This window comes from Natator depressus, chromosome 2 (assembly GCF_965152275.1).
Source record: "Natator depressus isolate rNatDep1 chromosome 2, rNatDep2.hap1, whole genome shotgun sequence".
NCBI classification, from domain to species: domain Eukaryota; kingdom Metazoa; phylum Chordata; order Testudines; family Cheloniidae; genus Natator; species Natator depressus.
Window position 1 is genome coordinate 139,434,984 of NC_134235.1, and position 23,590 is coordinate 139,458,573.

Consider the following 23,590-nt stretch of genomic DNA (forward strand, 5'->3'; position numbering starts at 1 on the left):
TTTATCTGACCAGAAGACAGTACAAATGCAAGATAGTGATACCAGGTTCTTTTCAGCTTTGTAACTAACTTGTTAGCTTCCAGGTGTGTTTACACTGAGGTATTTAGAGTGAAGAGTCATGTCATCCACTACAATCAAATCTAACAAAATCAAGAACAAATTGTTTAAAAATATACCTTTATCACCAATTAAAACTAATATTTTCACAAAAATGGAAGGTTAAAATAAAAAAGAAATGCATGTAGGGCTTTCTTGTGCCTTTAAAACATGGCCTCACTCTGGGGCCAGTTCAGAGGGGCACAACTCTCCCATTCGTAGTTCCCAGAGGCACTGTATATGGGATATGCAGATCTGAGGGAGTTTTAGGAAGTATAGCCACAGCTGCAGCTTTTGAAAGGGTGCAGCGTACACTCCCTTCCCACGTAAGGCCAACCTTGCTGCGCAGCACAGAGAGGGATAGGACCATAACATAGCTTTCTCTGCACACCCTTTGAAGAGCTCCGGGCTGCATTAAGCACTGCTTTTGTGCAGTACTTGCTTAGTGCAAGAGCTAATTGGGATGTTTCACCTACTTGTGTACCTGTGCTGGACCAGACAATCTTTCCCTTGGATGCTGTTGCTTTTTTAATGCATTTTTATCATTAAGTAGCTGAGACTGTAATTATTTATTTGTATTACAGTAGCATATACGGGCCCTAACTGAGATACGCACCTCATTATGCTAGGTACTATACAGAGAGATCGTAAGAGACAGTCCCTGCCCTGAAGAACTTGAATAAATAGAAAAAAACAGACAAAGGTTGGGAAAAATATTATTATTAATAATCAATTAATTAATTATTATTATTTATGATTATATGCTAGAACGATATGCTGAAGAAATCAAGTCTGAAGAATCAGGGCAGAAACAAAAACCCTCTTTCACTGTTTGCATTTGCATACAGGTGCTGGCTTATTTTGCCAGTTTCTAGAGCACCACATATTGGCCACTGCTATGTTCTTAACATTTTATATGTGTGCACTGAGACAAAATGGGTCTTGACTCCTAATGTACCCTTTTAAAATCTGTACGTTTCTACATTAGTTCATTTTTGGTTTTTTAAAACATATTTCAGCCAGTTCTAGATTTGATGACAAAAAAGACAAAGTATCATTTTTCAAATATTAAAAAAGTAAACAAAGAATTGTAAACTTCCTACTTTACTTAGCTGCCTAAGGTAAATGTCACAGACTTGTCAGATTTAAATTCACTGAACAAATATGATGCACGCAACCATGTAGTTAAATAAGTTTACCTTCTCCCTTAATATATTTACAAGAGTCTGTCCACAGATGCTAGACACAGGGTAAAATTTTGAAATAACATTGAAGAATTTAGTTACACACCTTCCATTAACGTTAATGGAAATCACAGAGATAAATCTTACCCTTCTTTAGATATCTGACACCAGAATTAATTTAAGGGAGAAGCACTGGGAACTGTGTTTTATGAGGCCTTAATCAAACCCACCCAATGTATTAAATCACCATAATATACTAAATTAAACTCAAATTTTCCTCTGTAATTCCTGTATTATATCATTGTGGTACCCAAAAGGAATACTCTGTAGAGGCATAAAGATTTCTTCATTGAACTATAAGTGTATCTTTTTGAGAAACAGCTTGTAAGGTAAATCTTAGTTAAACATATAATATCTGTGTACATCAAGACTTTAAAATACATCACACCTTAGAAAATAATTTATAGTGCCAAATTATCTCTGGGTGTAAATTCACGTGTTTGTAGATTCCAAGATCAGAAGGGACCATTGTGAACATCTAGTCTGATCTGCAAAACACGGGGCCATGGCCTCTAAATTAATTCCTGCTTCAAGTAAAATAGCTGTGGTTGAATTAGAGCATATCCTTTAGAAAACAAATCCAATCATGATTTAAAAATTGCCAGTGATGGAAAATCCACCACAATCTTTCATATGTTATTCCAATGTTTAATTATTTTCATGTGCCTTATTTCCGGTTGGAATTTATTTGAATTCAACATCCAGCCACTGGATTTTGTTACACCTTTGTCTGATAGATTGAAGAGCCCTCTATTTTCAAATTTCTGTTCCCCATGTAAGTACTGACAAACTGATCAAAATCACTCCTTGATAAGCTAAATAGATGGAACTCCTTGAGTCTTTCACTGAACAACATTAACACAACTTTCATCGACATCTACTTCCTGAGAAAATGCAAGAAACAAAACATCATTCTCAGAGGACTCACCATCTATAACCCTCTGATCATTTCCTACAACTCCAAATATGCTGAACAACTCTGCAGAAGGACTTCAGAAAAACTGAGAAACCATCTCCTGCACCTCACATACTCCAGAAGGGACCACTCAAACAAGAAAGAGGAGGTTTCTACCTGTAAATGGAGGTTCTTTAAGATGTGTGGTCCCTATCTGTATTCCACTGAGGGTCATGCATGCGCACCATGCACTCCAAGTTAGAGAATTTGAAAGTAGTGTCTGTTGGTCCATCCATGAGCCCTGGTTTGCCTCATGCTTCTGTCCGAGGTGATAAAGGGCAAGGCAGACCGAATGCATCTCCATTTCCTTTTACATCATGAATCAGACAGATCCATAGCAAAGAGGAAGGAGGGTGGGAAGTGGAATACAGATTGGGACCACACATCTCAAAGAACCTCCAATTACAGGTAAATAACCTCCTCTTCTTTGAGTGATGGTCCCTATTGTATTCTGTTGAGGGTGACTGACAAGCAGTACCTAAGTTGGAAGAGGGTATGAGGATGAGGACGGAATGGTTGTGCAGAGAACTGCCATGCCGAAGGAGGAGTATGCTGCAGAGTCCTGCACTAACGTGCGGTGTGTTGTGAAGGTGTGCACAGAACTGCATGTGGCCGCTTTACATATGTCCTGATGCAGCACATCTAGAAAGGGAGGCCATGGTGGAAGTCTGGGCTCTCCTGGAGAGAGCCCACACCTCGGCGAGGGGGCAGGGAAAGAGGCAGGCCTGATTGTTGGTAATGTAATGCAACCAGAATGTAATGCAACCTGAAATCCATTTAGAGATTCTCTGTGTGGAGATGGCCTGTCCCCTGAATCTCTGTGCTACTGCCAAAAACAGTCTGGGGACTTCCCGATAGATTTCATTCTCTGCAGGTAGAAGGCTATAGCTTTTCAGATGTCCAGGGAATGGAGTCAGTGTTCCTCTGCAGATGTGTGTGGCTTCGGGAAGAAAACAAATTAGTGAATGGATTGATTGATGTGAAATGGGCAGATCAGCTTTTGTAAAAATTTGAGATGCAGGCATAGGAAGACTCTATCTTTGTGGAAAATTGCAAAAGGCAGGTCTACCATCATAGGTCTGAGTTTCCGACCTTTCTTGCGGAAGTGATAGCAAAAAGGAAGGCTTCTTTCATGGAAATGAGTGATAGAGAGCATGATGCCAACAGTTCAAAGGGGTGTGATTGGTTGGATGTGTGGGAAGGTTCTGATGAGGCCCTTCCAAAATCTAGTGGTTTGTGGCTGTGTAAAGACAGAGTAACCTTCCACAGAGTTGATGGTGAGACCTCATGCCTTCAAGTATAGGCTGTAGTCCAGGAGGAGGGAGATCCCTGCTGATTCTGGTAAAATTCCCTTTTGTTGGTCCCAGTAAGTGAAACATTTCCACTTGGCCCCAGTAACAGGCCCCAAAAGAGAATTCCTTCCTGCTGCATCTGCTTTAGAATGGGCCTGTTCTTCAGCCATCTTGCACGGCTGAAGAACAGATCCATTCTAAAGCAAATGTCCATCCAAATACCACGCTCTGAGGTGGAGCACCTGTGAATTGGGATGTCTGATCTTGCATTGCACTGTGTCAGTATATCGGAGAAGGTAAGGATAGGTAGACAGTGGTAGACAATTGGTAGACAGTGAAGGAGATTGGGAAACCAGAACTGTCTGGGCCAATAAGAATGACCATCGCTCTGTCTTGTTGGATCTTGTGGAGTACCTGAGGCAGGAGTAGTAGAAGAGGGAAGACGTAGTTGATTTGGTTTGACCAGGATAGCAGAAAAGCGTTGCTCTGAAAGTGGTGGCTGAAACCTCCCCATGGTGCATTTGCTGTTTATATGTGAGGCGAATAGGTCTCTGGCCGGAATCCTCCATCAAGTGAAAATGTCATGTACTACTGAATCGTGAAGTTTCTAAACGGCACACTTGATCGTTACATTGATTGCTTCAGGAAAAAACCTGACTGAGATCCCTAGCAAACATCATATCCATGACAATCTCTCCACTGCTGAAAGGACAAGTATACAGAACTTGAAACCCAACCACCAGATAGCAATCCAACCAGCAGACAAAGGGGGTGCCATTGTAGTTCTCCACCATCATGACTATGTCAATGAGGCCAACCAACAACTCTCTGACATCACCTACTCTAAAGAACTCAAAGAAGACCCCACGCTAGAATTCATCCAAGAATTTAAGGATATCATCAAATCCTTCCTCAAACAACACACAAAAAACCATCTACATCCTCATCCCCCACAAACCCACCCCAGGGACCTTCTACATGCTTCTCAAAATACACAAACAAGGGAACCGAGGCAGGCCCATCATATCTAGCCATGGCATTCTTACTGAAGTAATATCAGGACTCATAGAAACCATCCTCAAACTCACACAAAGGGCCAGCTTCCTCCAAGACATCCCTGATACCAGCCACGCGGTGCGGGGAGGGGTAAAGCAATCATCCCAGAGAATTGGATGGGGAGGGGGGCTCGTTTGGTTTCTGCTGCTGCACGTTAACAGGAAAACCGCAGCACTAAATGGCCAACTCAATGTGCTTTGCTTGGTATGGGAGAGAAGGGCGCTGCTGTTATGACGATTGCAGAATCCGAAAGACCATGGCTTACCATGGCCGCCTGCAAGCCAAATTCTGTTGCCCGGCACTGCGTGTGTGATCTCTAACACCAAAGCCGCAGGCACTCAATATAAGATGCAAAATGCAACCTTGTACCAAAATCACATGTGCTATGTAATGTGAACAGTGTTGTTCACCGTGAAAGAGTATAGCCATTGTTCTGTAAAATGTATCTTTTAAAATACTTCACTCCCTTTTTTTCCTCCAGCAGCTGCATATGTTTCTAGCCTCCCTCCTCCGTCCCAAAGGCTATCTCAGATAAGGCGGCGAAAAAAACGCACACACGATGAAATGTTCTCTGAGCTCATGCAGCCGTCCGGCACTGACAGAGCTGTGTGGAGGGACACAATAGCAGAGTACAGGAAAGTGGCTGATGAACATGAGGACAGGTGGCAGCAGGAAGATCAGAGGAGGCATGAGACAATGCTGGGGCTACTGCGGGATCAAATGGACAGGCTCCGGCATCTGGTGGAGGTTCATGAACGGCAGCAGGATCACAGACTGCCACTGCAGCCCCTGCTTAACCGCCCTCCCTCCTCCCCAAGTTCCATAGCCTCCTCACCCAGACGCCCAAGAATGCGGTGGTCGGGGGAGGCTCTGGGCACTCAACCACTCCACCCCAGTGGACAGCCCAAGCAACACAAGGCTGTCACTAAAGAAGTTTTAAAGTGGCCTTTTCCTTCCCTCCTCCCCTCCTCCCACACCCACTTACAGGGAATTTAGAGGCAACCAAAGGGGTGGGTTTTCATCAAGGAGAAACAAACAGAAGTGTCACACGGTACCCTGGTCAGTCATGAAACTGGTTTTCAAAGCTTCTCTGATGCGCAGCACTTCCTGCTGTGCTCTTCTAACCGCCCTGGTGTCTGGCTGCGCGTATTCAGTGGCCACGCGATTTGCCTCAACCTCCCACCCCGCCATAAACGTCTCCCTCTTACTCTCACACAGATTGTGGAGCACACAGCAAGCAGCAATAACAATGGGAATATTGGTTTCGCTGAGGTCTGACCGAGTCAGTAAACTGCGCCAGCAACCTGTTAAACGTCCAAATGCACACTACCACCATTCTGCACTTGCTCAGCCTATAGTTGAACAGCTCCTTACTACTGTCCAGGCTGCCTGTGTACGGCTTCATGAGCCAGGGCATTAAGGGGTAGGCTGGGTCCCCAAGGATAACTATAGGCATTTCAACATCCCCAACAGTTATTTTCTGGTCTGGGAAGTAAGTCCCTTCCTGCAGCCGTTTAAACAGACCAGAGTTCCTGAAGACGCGAGCGTCATGAACCTTTCCTGGCCATCCCACGTTGATGTCTGTGAAACGTCCCTTGTGATCCACCAGTGCTTGCAGCTCCATTGAAAAGTACCCCTTGCAGTTTATGTACTGGCTGCCCTGGTGGTCCGGTCCCAAGATAGGGATATGTGTTCTGTCTATAGCCCCGCCACAGTTAGGGAATCCCATTGCAGCAAAGCCATCTACTATGACCGGCACATTTCCCAGAGTCACTACCTTTGATAGCAGCAGCTCAATGATTGCGTTGGCTACTTGCAGCACAGCAGTCCCCACAGTAGATTTGCCCACTCCAAATTGATTACCGACTGACTGGTAGCTGTCTGGCATTGCAAGCTTCCACAGGGCTATTGCCACTCGCTTGTGAACTGTGAGGGCTGCTCTCATCTTGGTATTCGTGCACTTCAGGGTAGGGGAAAGCAAGTCATAAAGTTCCATAAAAGTGCCCTTACGCATGCAAAAGTTTCAAAACCACTGGGAATCATCCCAAACCTGCAACACTATGTGGTCCCACCACTCTGTGCTTGTTTCCCAGACCCAAAATCGGCATTCCACAGCATGAGCCTGCCCCAGTAACACCATGATCTCCAAATTGCTGAGGACCGCAGTTTGAGAGAAATCTGTGTTCATGTCCTCATCACCGCGCTGCCGTCGCCTCCTTGCCTGGTTTCTCAGGTGCTGGTTCTGCATAAACTGCATGATAATGCGCGAGGTGTTTACAATGGTCATAACTGCTGTGGTGAGCTGAACGAGCTCCAGACTTGCCGTGCTACGGCATCTGCTTGGGCAATCCAGGGAAAAGGGTACGAAACGATTGTCTGCCATTGCTCTGATGGAGGGAGGGGCGACTGACAACATGGCTTACAGGGTTGGCTTACAGGGAATTAAAATCAACAAAGGTGGTGGCTTTGCATCAAGGAGAAACAGAATGGCCCCCTCAAAGATAGAACTCAAAACCCTGTGTTTAGCAGGCCGTTGATTTCATGGAGAGAGGGAGGAGAAAATGAATACAAAACAAATCTGGTCTATTTCTTGTTTTGATCCACTTCATCTATCTTTATACATCTTGATGGCAGCAGACTGTGCGGTATGACTGCTGGCCATCGTCGTCTCCTGGCTGCTCATTAAAAGACGGTGCAGTAGGACTGCCGGCGGGACTGAATTGCCATGAGACGAAACTTAAAAGAGTAATGACTTGGCTGAGACACTCCCATGTTTGCCCAGGTGCCCCTGACCTCACTGAGGTCAGTTAAAAGAGCACCCTGGAGTACGTCGACGATGGCTACCACTCATACTGCACTGTCTGCTCAAAGGCAATGAGCGGCTGCTGTGTAGCAATGCAGTACCATGTCTGCCAACACCCACGAGACATATGGTGATGGTGAGCTGAGTAGGCTCCATGCTTGCCGTAATATGGCGTCTGCTCTGGTAACCCAGGAAAAAAGGCATGAAACGATTGTCTGCCGTTGCTTTCACGGAGGGAGGGAGGGAAGTGGGGCCTGACGATATGTACCCAGAATCACCCATGACAATGTTTTTGCCCCATGAGGCATTGGGATTTCTACCCAGAATTCAAATGGGCTGCGGAGACTGCGGGATAGCTACCCACAGTGCAACACTCCGGAAGTCGATGGTTGCCTTGGTACTGTGGACGCACTCCGCCGACTAAATGCACTTAGAGCATTTGTGTGGGGACACACAAAATCAACAGTATAAAAACGTTTTCTACAAAACCGAATTTTAGAAATTCAACCTAATTCCGTAGTGTAGACATGGCCTAAGACCTGAAGAGCTCTGTGTAGCTCAAAAGCTTGTCTCTTTCACCAACATATGTTGGTCCAATAAAATATATTACCTCACCCACCTTTCATGATAAGGCATTTTCCAATTCTTTACTCATTCTCATGGCTCTCCTCTGTGACCTTTACAATTTTTCAATATTCTTCTTGGATTGTAGACACCAAAACTGGATGCAGTATTTCAGTAACACTCACACCAGTGCCAAATACAGAGGTAAAATAACTTCACTATTCCAACTCCATATTACCCTTTTATATCTCCAAGGATCACATTAGCTCTTTTGGCCACAGCGTTGCACTGGGAGCTCATGTTCAGCTGATCATCCACAATGACTCCCAACTCTTTTTCAGAGTCTCTGCTTCTCAGAATAGAGTCCCCTTTCCTGTCAGTTTGGCCTACATTCTTTGTTCCTAGATGTCTGACCTTACAATCTGACCATATTAAAAGACATTGTTTGCTTCTGCCCAGCTTACTAAGTGATCCAGATAGATCTGTATCAGTGACCTATACTCTTCATTATTTATCATTCCCTCCCAGTAATTATTTTATGTTTTCTTCCAGGTCACTGACAAAAATGTTAGATAGCGTAGGGCCAAGAAGAGATCCTTGCAGGTCCCCTCTAGAAACACATCTGCTCAATCACGATTCTTTGTTTGCAATTACAGTTTTGTGACTTATCAGTTAGCCAGTTGTCAAATAGGATTGTAAAGGGGACAGCTGCATTTTCTTCTATTGAATTTATCCATTTTCAGCAGCATCAAATTTTACCCATAATCAGCTGACACAGTTTTTTACTGAGTCAGCAGACACTGGTGCTCTCTTTTAGAGACTCCCCTCTGTTGGCCTTGTCAGCCATGGCCCCACCTTTATCCCATGTCAGCCATGGCCCCACCTTTATTACGGAACCTAATATCCAGGGATGTAATAGAAGGGATTCTGGCTAGCTGCTTGTCTCCTCGCCCACTCTGCAGATCCCCAGAAAGGCTGGTTAAAACTTAGTCCAAAGAGAAGAAACAAAATAACCCTCTAATAATAGATTTTAAATAGGAAAATGGTCTCTTTCAAATGCATTGTTTCAGTTAGTATTACTTGTATTACAGTAGAACCTACAAGTATCTAGATGCTCTACAGATACATAGCAAGGGAGAGTCCCAGGGTCAAAGAGCTCACAAGCTTATTATCTAGATAGAGAAAGCAGTCATGGGGTGAGAGAAAGGGTATAATATATAAGCACAGGCAATGCAGTGGTGGTTCAAAAATGCCATGTTAGCACCACATTTAAAAATAATTTTGAGTGGGTTTTATTTTATTTTTATTTATATATTATGTATATAAACTGTATTCTAGGACTGGGAAGATGTAGTAAAGGTAGGAAGGAATTAGCTAAAAGCAAAAACAAAGGAAGGGAGAGGTGACATTGAGAGGACAGGAAGAATGGAGAGGACCAGACAGGGCAGGGAGAAGAAAAATGAACTGAAAAGACTGTGAAGAAGGAAGCAGGAGAGGGTTGGAGCAAGCAGCCAATCAGCATAGAGGAAAGAATGCCCTGAGTTTTGGTAAAAGACACAGTACTGCTAGTTTCATAGCTCCAAGCAGATAACAAAGATACATGCTTGTGAGACAGAGTTGTGCCTTTATTCACAACTTCCTTTTCTATGCCTTCTGTGGCAGAGGTGGTTGAGGTACTTCTGATTTACCTGAATTGCCTGACATGTATAAGACTGGTATAAAAATCTGCCATTCTTGGGAGCATGAGAACTCCCCTAGGTTCGTAAATGCTCTAAAGCTACTCTCACCATGACTTTAATCCTGTTAGGTTCCACAAATTAGGTTTATGACACAGATTGACAGGGCACAATGAAAATTAAGATCTTCTATTTTCTATCCAGCTACTCATTAAATCTCCCAGTTTGATGACCTAATAGGTCTTTTCTATCTCTGAGAGTTCAGGATTATTCCCTACAGTATATTTCCTAGTGCTTTGTTCCATCCAGTTAAAATTCCCAACAAAAGGGGCATCTTCCTTTTCCCCTGGGTGAATATTGCACACTCTAACATAACTCACTACATCTAATCTTCAATGAGACCAGGATTAGACCCCACCGGCTACAGCTAAAAAATATTTCTGATATTTACATTACATTGGCTGTTTTAAAATTTCATCCTATTATTCCTGGCTATATTACTGTAACAACATTAAAACTAGATTCAAATATTCAGTAAAAAAATACTTCAAACTATCAGTGTTCTCTACAACTGTCCCTTGCAATATGAAGGGTGAATTTTAGTTGGTATTTTGGATTTGATTTTATCATTTATTAGATGCAGTATGGGTAGATATCCACTAGACCATAATGGCTACATTTTGCCTTTTCCTAATGAAAGAGTTCATGGAAATAAATGCAGTTAATGGACTCTATTCTTAAGAATATGTTGCTTGGAGATATAATAATAATACTTCACTCTCACCCACAATTTGCTATTAATATTAAGCCAATGCAAATTTTGCAATAATATTTTAAAGTCATTTTTGCAAATCAGAGCTAAGATTTAGTGCTAAGGTGGGAATTGTACTTAAAATTATCATCAAATAAATGACAGGTTTCAGAGTAACAGCCGTGTTAGTCTGTATTCGCAAAAAGAAAAGGAGTACTTGTGGCACCTTAGAGACTAACCAATTTATTTGAGCATAAGCTTTCGTGAGCTACAGCTCACTTCATCGGATGCATACTGTGGAAAGTTCAGAAGATCTTTTTATACACACAAACCATGAAAAAATGGGTGTTTACCACCACAAAAGGTTTTCTCTCCCCCCACCCCACTCTCCTGCTGGTAATATCTTATCTAAAGTGATCACTCTCCTTACAATGTGTATGATAATCAAGTTGGGCCATTTCCAGCACAAATCCAGGTTCCCCCCCCACCCCCCCGCCACAAACCCACTCTCCTGTTGGTAATAGCTTATCTAAAGTGATCACTCTCCTTACAATGTGTATGATAATCAAGGTGGTCCATTTCCAGCACAAATCCATGGTTTAACAAGAACGTCTGGGGGGGGGGGGGAGGGGTAGGAAAAAACAAGGGGAAATAGGTTACCTTGCATAATGACTTAGCCACTCCCAGTCTCTATTCAAGCCTAAGTTAATAATATCCAATTTGCAAATGAATTCCAATTCAACAGTCTCTCGCTGGAGTCTGGTTTTGAAGTTTTTTCTGTTGTAATATCGCAACTTTCATGTCTGTAATCGTGTGACCAGAGAGATTGACGTGTTCTCCGACTGGTTTATGAATGTTACAATTCTTGACATCTGATTTGTGTCCATTTATTCTTTTACATAGAGACTGTCCAGTTTGACCAATGTACATGGCAGAGGGGCATTGCTGGCACATGATGGCATATATCACATTGGTGGATGTGCAGGTGAACGAGCCTCTGATAGTGTGGCTGATGTTATTAGGCCCTGTGATGGTGTCCCCTGAATAGATATGTGGGCACAGTTGGCAACGGGCTTGGTTGCAAGGATAGGTTCCTGGGTTAGTGGTTCTGTTGTGTGGTATGTGGTTGCTGGTGAGTATTTGCTTCAGGTTGGGGGGCTGTCTGTAGGCAAGGACTGGCCTGTCTCCCAAGATTTGTGAGAGTATTGGGTCACCCCACAGGATAGGTTGTAGATCCTTAATAATGCGTTGGAGGGGTATTAGTTGGGGGCTGAAGGTGACTGCTAGTGGCGTTCTGTTATTTTCTTTGTTAGGCCTGTCCTGTAGTAGGTGACTTCTGGGAACTCTTCTGGCTTCATCAATCTGTTTCTTCACTTCCGCAGGTGGGTACTGTAGTTGTAAGAATGCTTGATAGAGATCTTGTAGGTGCTTGTCTCTGTCTGAGGGGTTGGAGCAAATGCGGTTGTATCACAGAGCTTGGCTGTAGACAATGGATTGTGTGGTGTGGTCAGGGTGAAAGCTGGAGGCATGTAGGTAGGAATAGCGGTCAGTAGGTTTCCGGTATAGGGTGGTGTTTATGTGACCATCGCTTATTAGCACTGTGGTGTCCAGGAAGTGGATCTCTTGTGTGGACTGGACCAGGCTGAGGTTGATGGTGGGATGGAAATTGTTGAAATCATGGTGGAATTCCTCAAGTGCTTCTTTTCCATGGGTCCAGATGATGAAGATGTCATCAATATAGCGCAAGTAGAGTAGGGGCGTTAGGGGACGAGAGCTGAGGAAGCGTTGTTCTAAGTCAGCCATAAAAATGTTGGCATACTGTGGGGCCATGCGGGTACCCATAGCAGTGCCGCTGATTTGAAGGTATACATTGTCACCAAATGTAAAATAGTTATGGGTAAGGACAAAGTCACAAAGTTCAGCCACCAGGTTAGCCGTGACATTATCCGGGATAGTGTTCTTGACGGCTCATAGTCCATCTTTGTGTGGAATGTTGGTGTAGAGGGCTTCTACATCCATAGTGGCCAGGATGGTGTTATCAGGAAGATCACCGATGGATTGTAGTTTCCTCAGGAAGTCAGTGGTGTCTCGAAGGTAGCTGGGAGTGCTGGTAGCGTAGGGCCTGAGGAGGGAGTCTACATTGCCAGACAATCCTGCTGTCAGGGTACCAATGCCTGAGATGATGGGGCGCCCAGGATTTCCAGGTTTATGGATCTTGGGTAGTAGATAGAATATCCCAGGTCGGGGTTCCAGGGGTGTGTCTGTGCGGATTTGATCTTATGCTTTTTCAGGGAGTTTCTTGAGCAAATGCTGTAGTTTCTTTTGGTAACTCTCAGTGGGATCAGAGTGTAATGGCTTGTAGAAAGTGGTGCTGGAGAGCTGCTGAGCAGCTTCTTGTTCATATTCGACCTATTCATGATGACAACAGCACCTCCTTTGTCAGCCTTTTTGATTATGATGTCAGAGTTGTTTCTGAGGCTGTGGATGGCATTGTGTTCTGCACGGCTGAGGTTGTGGGGCAAGTGATGCTGCTTTTCCACAATTTCAGCTGGTGCACGTCGGCGGAAGCACTCTGTGGAGAAGTCCAGTCTGCTGTCTCGACCTTCAGGAGGAGTCCACCCTGAATCCTTCTTTTTGTAGTGTTGGTAGGGAGGTCTCTGTGGATTAGTATGTTGTTCAGAGGTGTGTTGGAAATATTCCTTGAGTCGGAGACGTCGAAAATAGGATTCTAGGTCACCACAGAACTGTATCATGTTCGTTGGGGTGGAGGGGCAGAAGGAGAGGCCCCGAGATAGGACAGCTGCTTCTGCTGGGCTAAGAGTATAGTTGGATAGGTTAACAATATTGCTGGGTGGGTTGAGGGAACCATTGCTGTGGCCCCTTGTGGCATGTAGTAGTTTGGAAAGTTTAGTGTCCTTTCTCTTTTGTAGAGAAGCAAAGTGTGTGTTGTAAATGGCTTGTCTAGTTTTAGTAAAGTCCAGCCACGAGGAAGTTTGTGAGGAAGGTTGGTTTTTTATGAGAGTATCCATTTTTGAGAGCTCATTCTTTATCTTTCCCTGTTTGCTGTAGAGGATGTTGATCAGGTGGTTCCGCAGTTTCTTTGAGAGCGTGTGGCACAAGCTGTCAGCATAGTCTGTGTGGTATGTAGATTGTAATGGATTTTTTACCTTCAGTCCTTTTGGTACGATGTCCATCTGTTTGCATTTGGAGAGGAAGATGCAGTCTGTCTGTATCTGTACAAGTTTTTTCATGCAGTTGATAGATTTCCACTCCATACGGCTAAATGCAGTGCCTTGCATAATGACAGGTTGCAGAGTAACAGCCGTGTTAGTCTGTATTTGCAAAAAGAAAAGGAGTACTTGTGGCACCTTAGAGACTAACCAATTTATTTGAGCATAAGCTTTCGTGAGCTACAGCTCACTTCATCGGATGCATACTGTGGAAAGTACAGAAGATCTTTTTATACACACAAACCATGAAAAAATGGGTGTTTACCACTACAAAAGGTTTTCTCTCCCCCCACCCCACTCTCCTGCTGGTAATAGCTTATCTAAAGTGATCACTCTCCTTACAATGTGTATGATAATCAAGGTGGGCCATTTCCAGCACAAATCCAGGTCCGTCCCCCCCACACGACCCCCCCCCCCAAAAAAAAGTGGGCAGGGGAGAAAGCCTGGATTTGTGCTGGAAATGGCCCAACTTAATTATCATACACATTGTAAGGAGAGTGATCACTTTAGTTAAGCTATTACCAGCAGGAGAGTGGGGTGGAGGGAGAGAAAACCTTTTGTGGTGGTAAACACCCATTTTTTCATGGTTTGTGTGTATAAAAAGATCTTCTGTACTTTCCACAGTATGCATCCGATGAAGTGAGCTGTAGCTCACGAAAGCTTATGCTCAAATAAATTGGTTAGTCTCTAAGGTGCCACAAGTACTCCTTTTCTTTTTTCATCAAATAAATATCATGGAACATGGTTATTTGTTACATTGCAGTCAAAAGTGCTAATTCTACAAGACGCTAAGGCTTTAAAGTACAGCTTTTGATGCTCTACAGTAATCTGCATTCTGAATAAAAGAAGAACTTGAACTAATTAAAGCCAATTTGTTGAAAAAAGCATCATTTTGACCTTGTTCGGTTTAGGAACAATTTTTAATTTTAAAAATATTTATACACTAGTGCAGTTTTAACTTAAACCCAAAAGTAAGCTTCTTTGTTTCATTTCTACTTACAATTACCAAAAAGAAGAAATGCAAAATTTGGATCCAGACTGAGAATGGAACTTAGCAGAATTTTCAGAATGCTTGGATCTGTGGTTTGTTTTGAGCCCATCTCTTCTTATCATACAAGGTGGGGAATGTGAGGGCAACCTCTCATCCCCCAAAAGCAACCCCCCCAACCAACCTACAGTTATCTTCATAGACTGAACCAGATAAAGTTCTAGTAGATCTTGCTTCTTTCACAAATCTTACATGTCAGTGTTTAGGAACTCAGACAAGTGGATTTCATCATTCAGACATCTGAAGTGTAGTTATTAAAAATGACTGACTACTGTCTCCTGAAAAATGCTATATGAAAGCAAAATAAAAAAAGCAATATGTATTCAAAGCTATTCTGTAATTAACTGAAGGACACTTACAATTTTCAAACTATTTTAATAACTCTAAATAATTAAGCATACCCTGTGAAAGCGCGAAGGTAACAATTGTCAAAAGTGCTTTTCCTAAGTACCATTGACTTTCAGTGAAATTAAGACTATGTCTACACTGCGTACCTTCCAGAGGCACAGCTGTAAGGTCTCCCGTGTAGCTGCTCTTTGCCAACAAGAGAGAGCTTGTCTGCCGGCAAAATAAAATCACCTGCAATGAGCGGTGGTGGCTTTGCTGCCGGGAGAGTGTCTCCCACCGACATAGCGCTTTCCACACCAGCGCTTTCTGTTGGTAAAACTTTTGTCGGTCAGGGTGTGTTTTTTTTCACACCTGTGACTGAAAAAAGTTTTACCAACTGAAGTACAGTGTAGACATAGCCGAAGGTTCCAAAGTGCCCAAGGGCCAGATTTTTAAGGTATTTAGATGTTCAAAAGGGATTTAGGTACATAGGAGCCTAAATCCCATTGACTGTCAATGGGATTTTGGTTCCTAAGTGCCTAAATCCCTTTTGAAAATGAGATTAAGTCTCCTAAATAAGGTAGAAATATGCTGAACACAGCAATACCAAAATACTTTAAACATCTGGGGTAAATCACTTTTAAAAAAAAATACTCTAAGTAAATAGTACTATTCCCATTTTTAGATGGGCAACTGAGGCAGAGAAATTACAAGACTTTTCCAATTTTAAAGAGGGAATCAGGCATGAGGCCAAGAAAATAAATAGTAGTTCTTGGTTCTCATGCTCTACTCAAGCCACTAGACCATGTGTCCCTCAATTAAACATGGTCAGTTGATTCCAATGCTATGCAGCCACAGGATTGGAGGCTCCCCACCCTTTTTAACGAACATTTAGAAATCAGTCAGTGCCCCCCTTGGAATCCCACTGAAATGGAATCATTCGTTTACTTGTGAATTATGTATTTAATAGGTTAGTAATGGACCATTAATACAATTACATGAATTTATCCCATTACAACAGAAGAGAAAAGCACACTCCTGCATTACTGGAAATGGAAAGCAATTTGTCATTTTTGCCTTCCACAGAGAAGTATTCAAAGAACAGAAAGAAAGAAGAAAATAAGAGAAGAGCCAGGATTTGACCTTATTAATTTTAAAGAGTGATCTTGCTCAGTTTGAAATCAATTTTTCTGTTGACTGAATTGGGACCTTAAATAATACATTTAATTTCATATAAATGAGAAATAATTAAACTGTATTAGAAGCCATTTTTATTATATGGTAGAATGCCCCAAGGAACTAGGATCTGCAACAAAATGGTTTAAACATTTCTCATTTTATCAACCATAACTCGTGATCTAAATTAATAGGCACAGATTGTGGTTTCTGCCATGCAGAGGAGGGGGAAGAAAAGGGGAACAGTTGTAGTGTTGAAGGGAGTGAGGAGGGTATATAAGTCATTATGCTTCTGAAGGACAGACTGGCAGAATGGCTCAGGGGAGTCAGTGCAAGTATTCTCAGCACTAGCCTTTACTATGTGAGCTTCCCTAGTGCCAGCCACTGGACAACAGCTAACATGCTGTGCCCTAGCCAATGTTCCCTCTATTTTTTTCCATCCATGTGCAAAATGAATTTTGTTATGTGCACCAATATCGAGGTAATGTATGGATGTGTGCCACGAATAGAAACAAAAACTCTAGATATAATATATATATTTTTAAAAAGTTACCATAGGGACAATTACTCCAGCCAGGACAGGTTAGGCACTTTAGAATTCGCTACTCAAAGAATTAAATTTAAGCATAAGAGATGAATAAAAACTATGAAATGCATAGACCAGTCAAAAAACTAAAATAACAGCACTTTGAAAGAATAAAATCACAGAGAATATATCTGCACTGCAGGAAGTATCAAGAAGTAACAACAACAACAACACAAGTATGTGTTGGGAGGTGAGTGTGAAAGACAGAGTGTATGTGTATGTGTGAGAGAGAGAGAGACACACACACACAGTGTGTGTGTGTCTGAGACACACAGTGTGTATGAGACACACAGTGTGTATGTGTGTGTCTGCGAGAGACACATTGTTTGTGTGTGAGACACACACAGTTTGTGTGTGAGACATGCGCTGCCCCTTTAAGCAGATCTGCACTCAGGAGCCTTAAGCCTACTTGTTCAGACACAGCAGCAGCCACCAGCAAGCTCCATCCCGTGTCCCACTCCTGAGACCTGTCATGTCCCTCCCCTACTCTGTGGCGATAGGGTAGGGGAGGGGAGGGGGACACCTTGCTGTCAGAAACACCCCCTCCGCTCCCTCCAGGAGGCTCCTGGGAGCTGCTGGCCAGGGACTCCAAGGCAGAGGGCAGGAGCAGCATGGCATTGGGGGAGGGGCACCTGAAGTGCGCAGCACTTGATAAAATGCTGGTAGCTACGCAGCTTACAGGGAACTTAGGTCCTAGCCATACCACCTACCCCGCTGAGTATCTCCCCTCCCTCTTCTTGGTGCTATAGAGTATCACTGGGCATGTTTGCCTGGCTCTGCCTATCGTATAAGAAGAGCTAGATCATCATTCTACCTGGAAGGGAGGAGGGGAATGAGGCTCTTTGTATTCTCTTCCTCATTAATGCACTCACACAGGGCAAGACAGAATGTAGCCCCTTATTTTGTTTCTGTGTTCATTAAAATAATTTTAGCTAGTATTTTTACCCCATCTCACTACCAGTCTCTCTGATATAAATAACAGACATTTTTCATAACATTTTCAAAGACACCTTAGTGACTTAGCTTTCATCCCACTAACTTAGTCACTTTGGCACTTTCAAAAATTTTAACGTTTGTCATTTTAAAACAGATTTTCTTTTTTTTTTAACAAGGAAGAATTTTCAATTAAATGGTGTGTAAATTATGAACATGTTGAGGGGAACAGACAGGTGTCAGAAAAATCAAAGTGAAATTCAAGCTCTCTGTACGGCATTTTGCAGACATTCTGCTAACATCATAATCCACTGAACTGATCCCTGGACTGTGCTGAGCAAATATTTTGTTGTTTTTTGCTGACAATACATATTTGAATTATGGATTAGAATTATTTATTTTCACACTCAGAATGTTTTAAGATTCTCTCAGTACCTTTTACATTCAAAAATTCTCATAACAAACATGTCCAAGAGCTGAATTATTGTTGAGAACGTCTCATACGCAGAGGTCAGAATTGATCACCCCCACTATACCGTATGTTTGCTTTGCTTTGATTTTCTGAGTCATTGGAAGGCCATTACTACTATTCACCCGACTGAAATATCTACAGCCCACAACTTTAAAATGTCATCCAAGTAGATAATAAAAATAAAAATAGACCTCACTGGGGCAGAAAGAGAAACAAAACATCGTTATGCTTACCATATTGAAAATGGCCATTGTTAATGTGACAGTAGTAGTGGTCAATGTGAGAGTGATTCGTGGCCAGGGACGGTTTGCAATTATTCCAGATGACTTCAAAATCCACAACAGTGAAGCTGAGGCTTTCTTGCTGCATTGCTAAGTATAGAAAATATGAAACACATAACAACAGCATGAGTATTCTTAATTCCTATGAGTTCCTTTAGGTTATAATTAGAATGATCACAATTCTGAATGGCATTAATATGTAGGTCAATTAACTCAAAAGAACATTGTACAGAAGTGTTCAACTGTTATCTTGCCACAGTGGTTAATTATCTTTCTTATAAATTAAGAAAATTCTTGACGTAATATCAGTCCTGGGATTCAGATTGCAAACTAGGTAATAGTTTATTAAACACCCACCATACAATATTACTAAATAATAAAGCATAATGAAGAATATAAAATTAACACCAACATCATCATCACTATTACTAAACTTTTTAAAAAAATAACCAATGCCTGAAGGCCTCTGGGCATTTAAAAAAACAACTAAGCATATGTTTTCACCGCACAGTTACCCAGATCTCTTACTCAGGTTTTTGCCCCTACCATTCACACAGAAAAAACTAAGACCCAGGTTTGGAGGTGCTTTAAGCCCAGGCTAGTTTACACAAACAAGGATATAGATTAGAACCCACTCTCATTACTGTAAGGACACAGGGAAAAAACACTCCAGTGCCGATAGTCCTCTAACGCCCTTCCTACAACTCCCTCTGCAGGATGGGCAAGTTTCCCCGCAATTGACACAAATGACTGAGAAAGTATCCTATAGCATCTCAGCACAAAGAACCAGGGATGTCTGTGTCCCCCACAGGCCCTTCCTTCCTTCCTTCCCTCCCTCCCTCAAGGGCAAATGTGGAAACAGTAAGGACATAGTAATTCAAGTAGGGCTTTGCTGTGGGGATGTTCACATCCAAGTGAGGCTAACATGGGTGCTCAGACACAGGTGCCAATTACCCGGGTTGACTGTGCAGTGTAGCCATAAACTAAGCTCTTCAATGCAGGTTCAGGAATCAGCCCATGCAAATCTGTTTGCAAGACTGAGGCCTTTTAAATGGATATATTTGAAGTAGTCCATAAAAAACATCAGAAAGTGAATCAAACAGAAAGCAACAAAGATCTCCCAACATTCATTCCCCCATATAATGATATAAATATTATGCTGACTTTTTAATATATATTCAAAACATATTTTTAGTCTTTTTAGTTTTAAAGACTTATTTGCTGGTGCTTGTTAAAGTTAAAGCAATGACATTTTAGGAAACTGAAGTCCTTTCTTCAGCCATTGGCAAAATAAAGAAACATGACAGCTCAGATAACCATCTCACTTGAGCCGCGAAGTAAATTGGATGTGTATTGCAGATGGTTCTGCAGGTGGACATGCATGTAGCAGGCACAAGTTTGGCACTAACACTAACATTCCTTAGACACAAGGCAAAAAAATATTATTGCATCTACCTCCACCTATGTCAGTCTGCACCAAATTTTTTTCCTTGTGGCCTCTAATCATGTAGGCACAAAGTCTGGAGGCACAAGATATTCACATAACATAAACAACGTTCTGTGCCCAAAGACTTCATTAACACAGTTACAGTTGCCCAATAGTACATTGTGCCCTTCTAAAATATCAAATTCAGCTACACCCAAACCTCTGAAAGCTAGGAAATGAAAAGTTAAGGTACACACCAATCCACAGCACAACCTTAACTCTGCCCTCTGTTCCAACATGCCAATAATACACATACTATCATTCTACCCTTACAGATAATCACCCCACATGTTGCCTTGCTTCAATCACAATCAGCCCCATTATTCAGGAAACGGGTGAAGAGCGTGAATCATGATTACATTACCCCAACTGCTTATTAAGAGTCTTTCATTTTCCCTCTGTTTACTAATGCTAACGTCCCAGACAATACTTCTGCATAAAATCTGAGTCTGCCTGTGGATTTCAGAGCACTTCAAAATTATTGTTCTTAAATCAGAAATGTTGGTCTCAGAACAAAATCACCACAAGAATCACTTGCAGAACACAGGCAGAGAACAAGCAATACGTGCAATACACATTCTCTGAAGCTCCGAAGAGCAGGGCTGAAACTCCCAGTTAATAGATATAGCACAGATTCAATGGCCACAGTATGCCACCTACTGACATCCAATTACTTGGACAATCGAGTCCCAGAATCCCTCTGCCTTACAAAACAGCCCTACTTTTGCTCCACATGCCCTTTTTACTCACATTGGCCTGACAATTTGTGTTGATCCGCTCTCTCTAGATGGAGCGGGTTATAGAAGTGCAGTACCATAATTCTGTGCAGTGAATCTGAGCTTTCTTTGTTAAAATCCACTGTCAAAGTGAATCAAGCTATTAATACATTAATATGTCAGGCGTCATATGAACCATCTACAGTCTCTTGTGTACCTGCAGGGCTCTTCATCCCGAGAATAGTACTTGACATTATATATATTTTTAAAAGGCTAATGGACTGAATTTTGTATAATTCCTTTTAAAATTTACTCTTCTGTTTTTCTATTATAACAATAGTGATATTTATTACTACATATACAGACAGCAGATTTATTTTATGAGGAAAAACTCTGGAGACTACATTGCATTTCAGGAATCAATACATTGTGTAACAAATAAAAATTATCAATCAAAATTGGTTTTGGTGCTTTCATCAGGTTCCTTTCTTGTTTTTGTTGTTGTTAGTGTCATCTTGATACTGTTGAATCTATGTATACTGTTACCTTTGACCTGAAGAAAAATGTGGACACAGCCACTTTGTGACTTGAGAAACAAAGTTGTAGCTGGTTATTTCCAGTCCCCACACACCTTTTAGGAGCACACCACAAAGTTTCAAACTTTCATTTTGTATAGTACACCAAACCAAGATATTTTTAGAAAACTTCCTTCTAGAAGACAAGCCAATTTAGATCGGAAGATCTATCCGTCCATGGAAGAAAAAAACCCTGTAATCTTGATTTTGGTAGGTGTATCAGTCAGTTCCATTATTCATTTTAAGTTAGAAGAATTCCTTTCATTTTCCCCTTCCAAGACTGCAGAGGTGGCTAAAAAAAATGCTGTTTTGTTCTCAAAAAGCTAGGAACAAAAATGCATGGATTATAACATGGGTCTACCGTAGCTCTCCTAATGTAACATAGCTTTACATAAGGAATGTAGCCAAATAGTAAATGTTTAATTTGAACACATTCTTACGTTAGAGTTCTCTGAACTTTGTTTAATATACAATTGTTAGGCTAATTAACAAATGTGTTGCTTCCACTAAGCCACATTGTAGGAGTATGCACCTAGTCACACAGTTAACAGTGTGCTTCAAGAGTGTGCATTCACACTGTGCCCATGTTTGAAATCTTTAGGACTGGTACATGGATTTTGGCTCATATCTTCACAGATTACTGTTCTCTCAACAATGCATCATGATAAGATAGTGTGTTGGGAGACTCAGTGCTTAGCCATTATTCAGGAAAAAAGAAGTTTATCTCTGGTTTTCGGAATTGATTGCTTCTAGAGATCTGCACAGTCCCTGCTCTTTGGAGCTTAAGAGTAAAGCTTCTGAAAGTAGAGAAGAACTGAGGGATAGTTAAAGAGTGAGTGGTGTTTACACCCTCAGATGATGATTCATTCAGATCTCCTAGAGATCTGTACATGCCCCCTAATTGTCAACTACTGCTTAGAAGTACCACAAACAGTTAGATGGTCCTGAAAACTTAATTCTCTCTATATAGAAGCTGGCTGCTCTTTTGACATTCAGGGTGTGTAATCTTGTTTCCACGGTACAGAAAACACAGGTAGTGATAAAGATAATTTTAATGAAATCAGCTAGTTTCTGACAGAAGTTTTAGGTGATACTTTAGTACTATTTTGTTCTTTTGAAAGATGGTCTAGAGTCAGTTTGCCGTAAGATCCTGAAACTTTAAGATCTTCCCAGCTGGGGTGCCAGCCAATGACAGAGAGAGTGCAAAGACAATGAACTAAGAAATGCACAACTTAATATTTATATAGCAAAACTACACATAATAGCACAAAGTAAACCAGACCAATGACTGCAGAAGAACATATAAAAATGTGTAGTGCACCAACTTCAGCTTTGGAAAAATACATAGAAAAGTAGTGAAAGCGAATCCACAAAGTTAAAAGTTCATTTCAGTAGGAAATCCAAAAGTTTAGCTGCTAATCCAAACTATTTATTTTCATGAGGCACTACATCAAATTATGTGGCCTTCCAACCCTAAACGGTCCCTCTCTTCTGTGACAAAAACGTTCTGGATTTCCCCCATTTTATATTGTCTACTTGGTGGATACAGTGAGCTGGCATCCCCTTCTGACTTCTTTAATGGATGATAACTCTTCTCAATGCTAGAGAAAGCAGTACCGAATGACTTCTGCTGACCACCCTGAAACCATGGGATAGCCCCAAACAGGGACTCTGAAGGAATACCATGCAAGTGTCATATGATTAAACCCAACTAATAAAGCTCAAAACTTAAAAATACACCATAAAAAGCTTCACCAAAATTTTCGCTGACATCCACATAGTGAAATAATTTGTGCATCTTTGACACATTTTTTGTCAATGTGAAAAATTCTACAAAAAATTCCCTGATAAACTTGAAAGGAAGCAAGTGCTGAGTATGAATTCTGTGACTAATATTTTGCATAGTGCTAGATGAAACTATATCAGAACCTAAGTGAAATAATTTGAGTAGTCTGAATCCTGGCTAAACACTACACAGCCACCACAGTTCAGTACTATTGGAAAATTAGGCAAACATTTGATTCTGGAAAGCCCAATACAGTGGGATCACTGAATTTCAGGACTGAGTTGCATTAACAGAAAAATCAGTTACTAACCTTTCGTAACTGTTATTCTTCTAGATGTGTTGCACATATCCATTCCACTCTTCTAGTGTGCACCTCCCACACACAGTCACCATATATTTTTCCCTCAGTGGTACCTGTCAGGGTGGTTCAAGAGCCCTCTGGTGCTGCACACCACTGGCGTCAGTATAAATGCCCCAGCAGACCCAGAGCTTCCTCAGTTCCTTCTTTCTGGAAACTCTGATGTTGAGGATAGGAGG

General features: G+C 41.8%; 1 protein-coding gene across 2 annotated transcripts in view; it reads right to left on the reverse strand.

Annotated features, from left to right (window-relative positions):
• ADCY2 (adenylate cyclase 2) overlaps nt 1–23,590 on the reverse strand; it is a 442,623-nt gene that overhangs the window by 36,814 nt on the left and 382,219 nt on the right. For both annotated transcript variants that reach the window (XM_074945057.1, XM_074945058.1), the window contains one exon: nt 18,443–18,580. In XM_074945057.1, the coding sequence (XP_074801158.1) occupies nt 18,443–18,580 (138 nt within the window). The remainder of the gene's footprint in view (nt 1–18,442; nt 18,581–23,590) is intronic.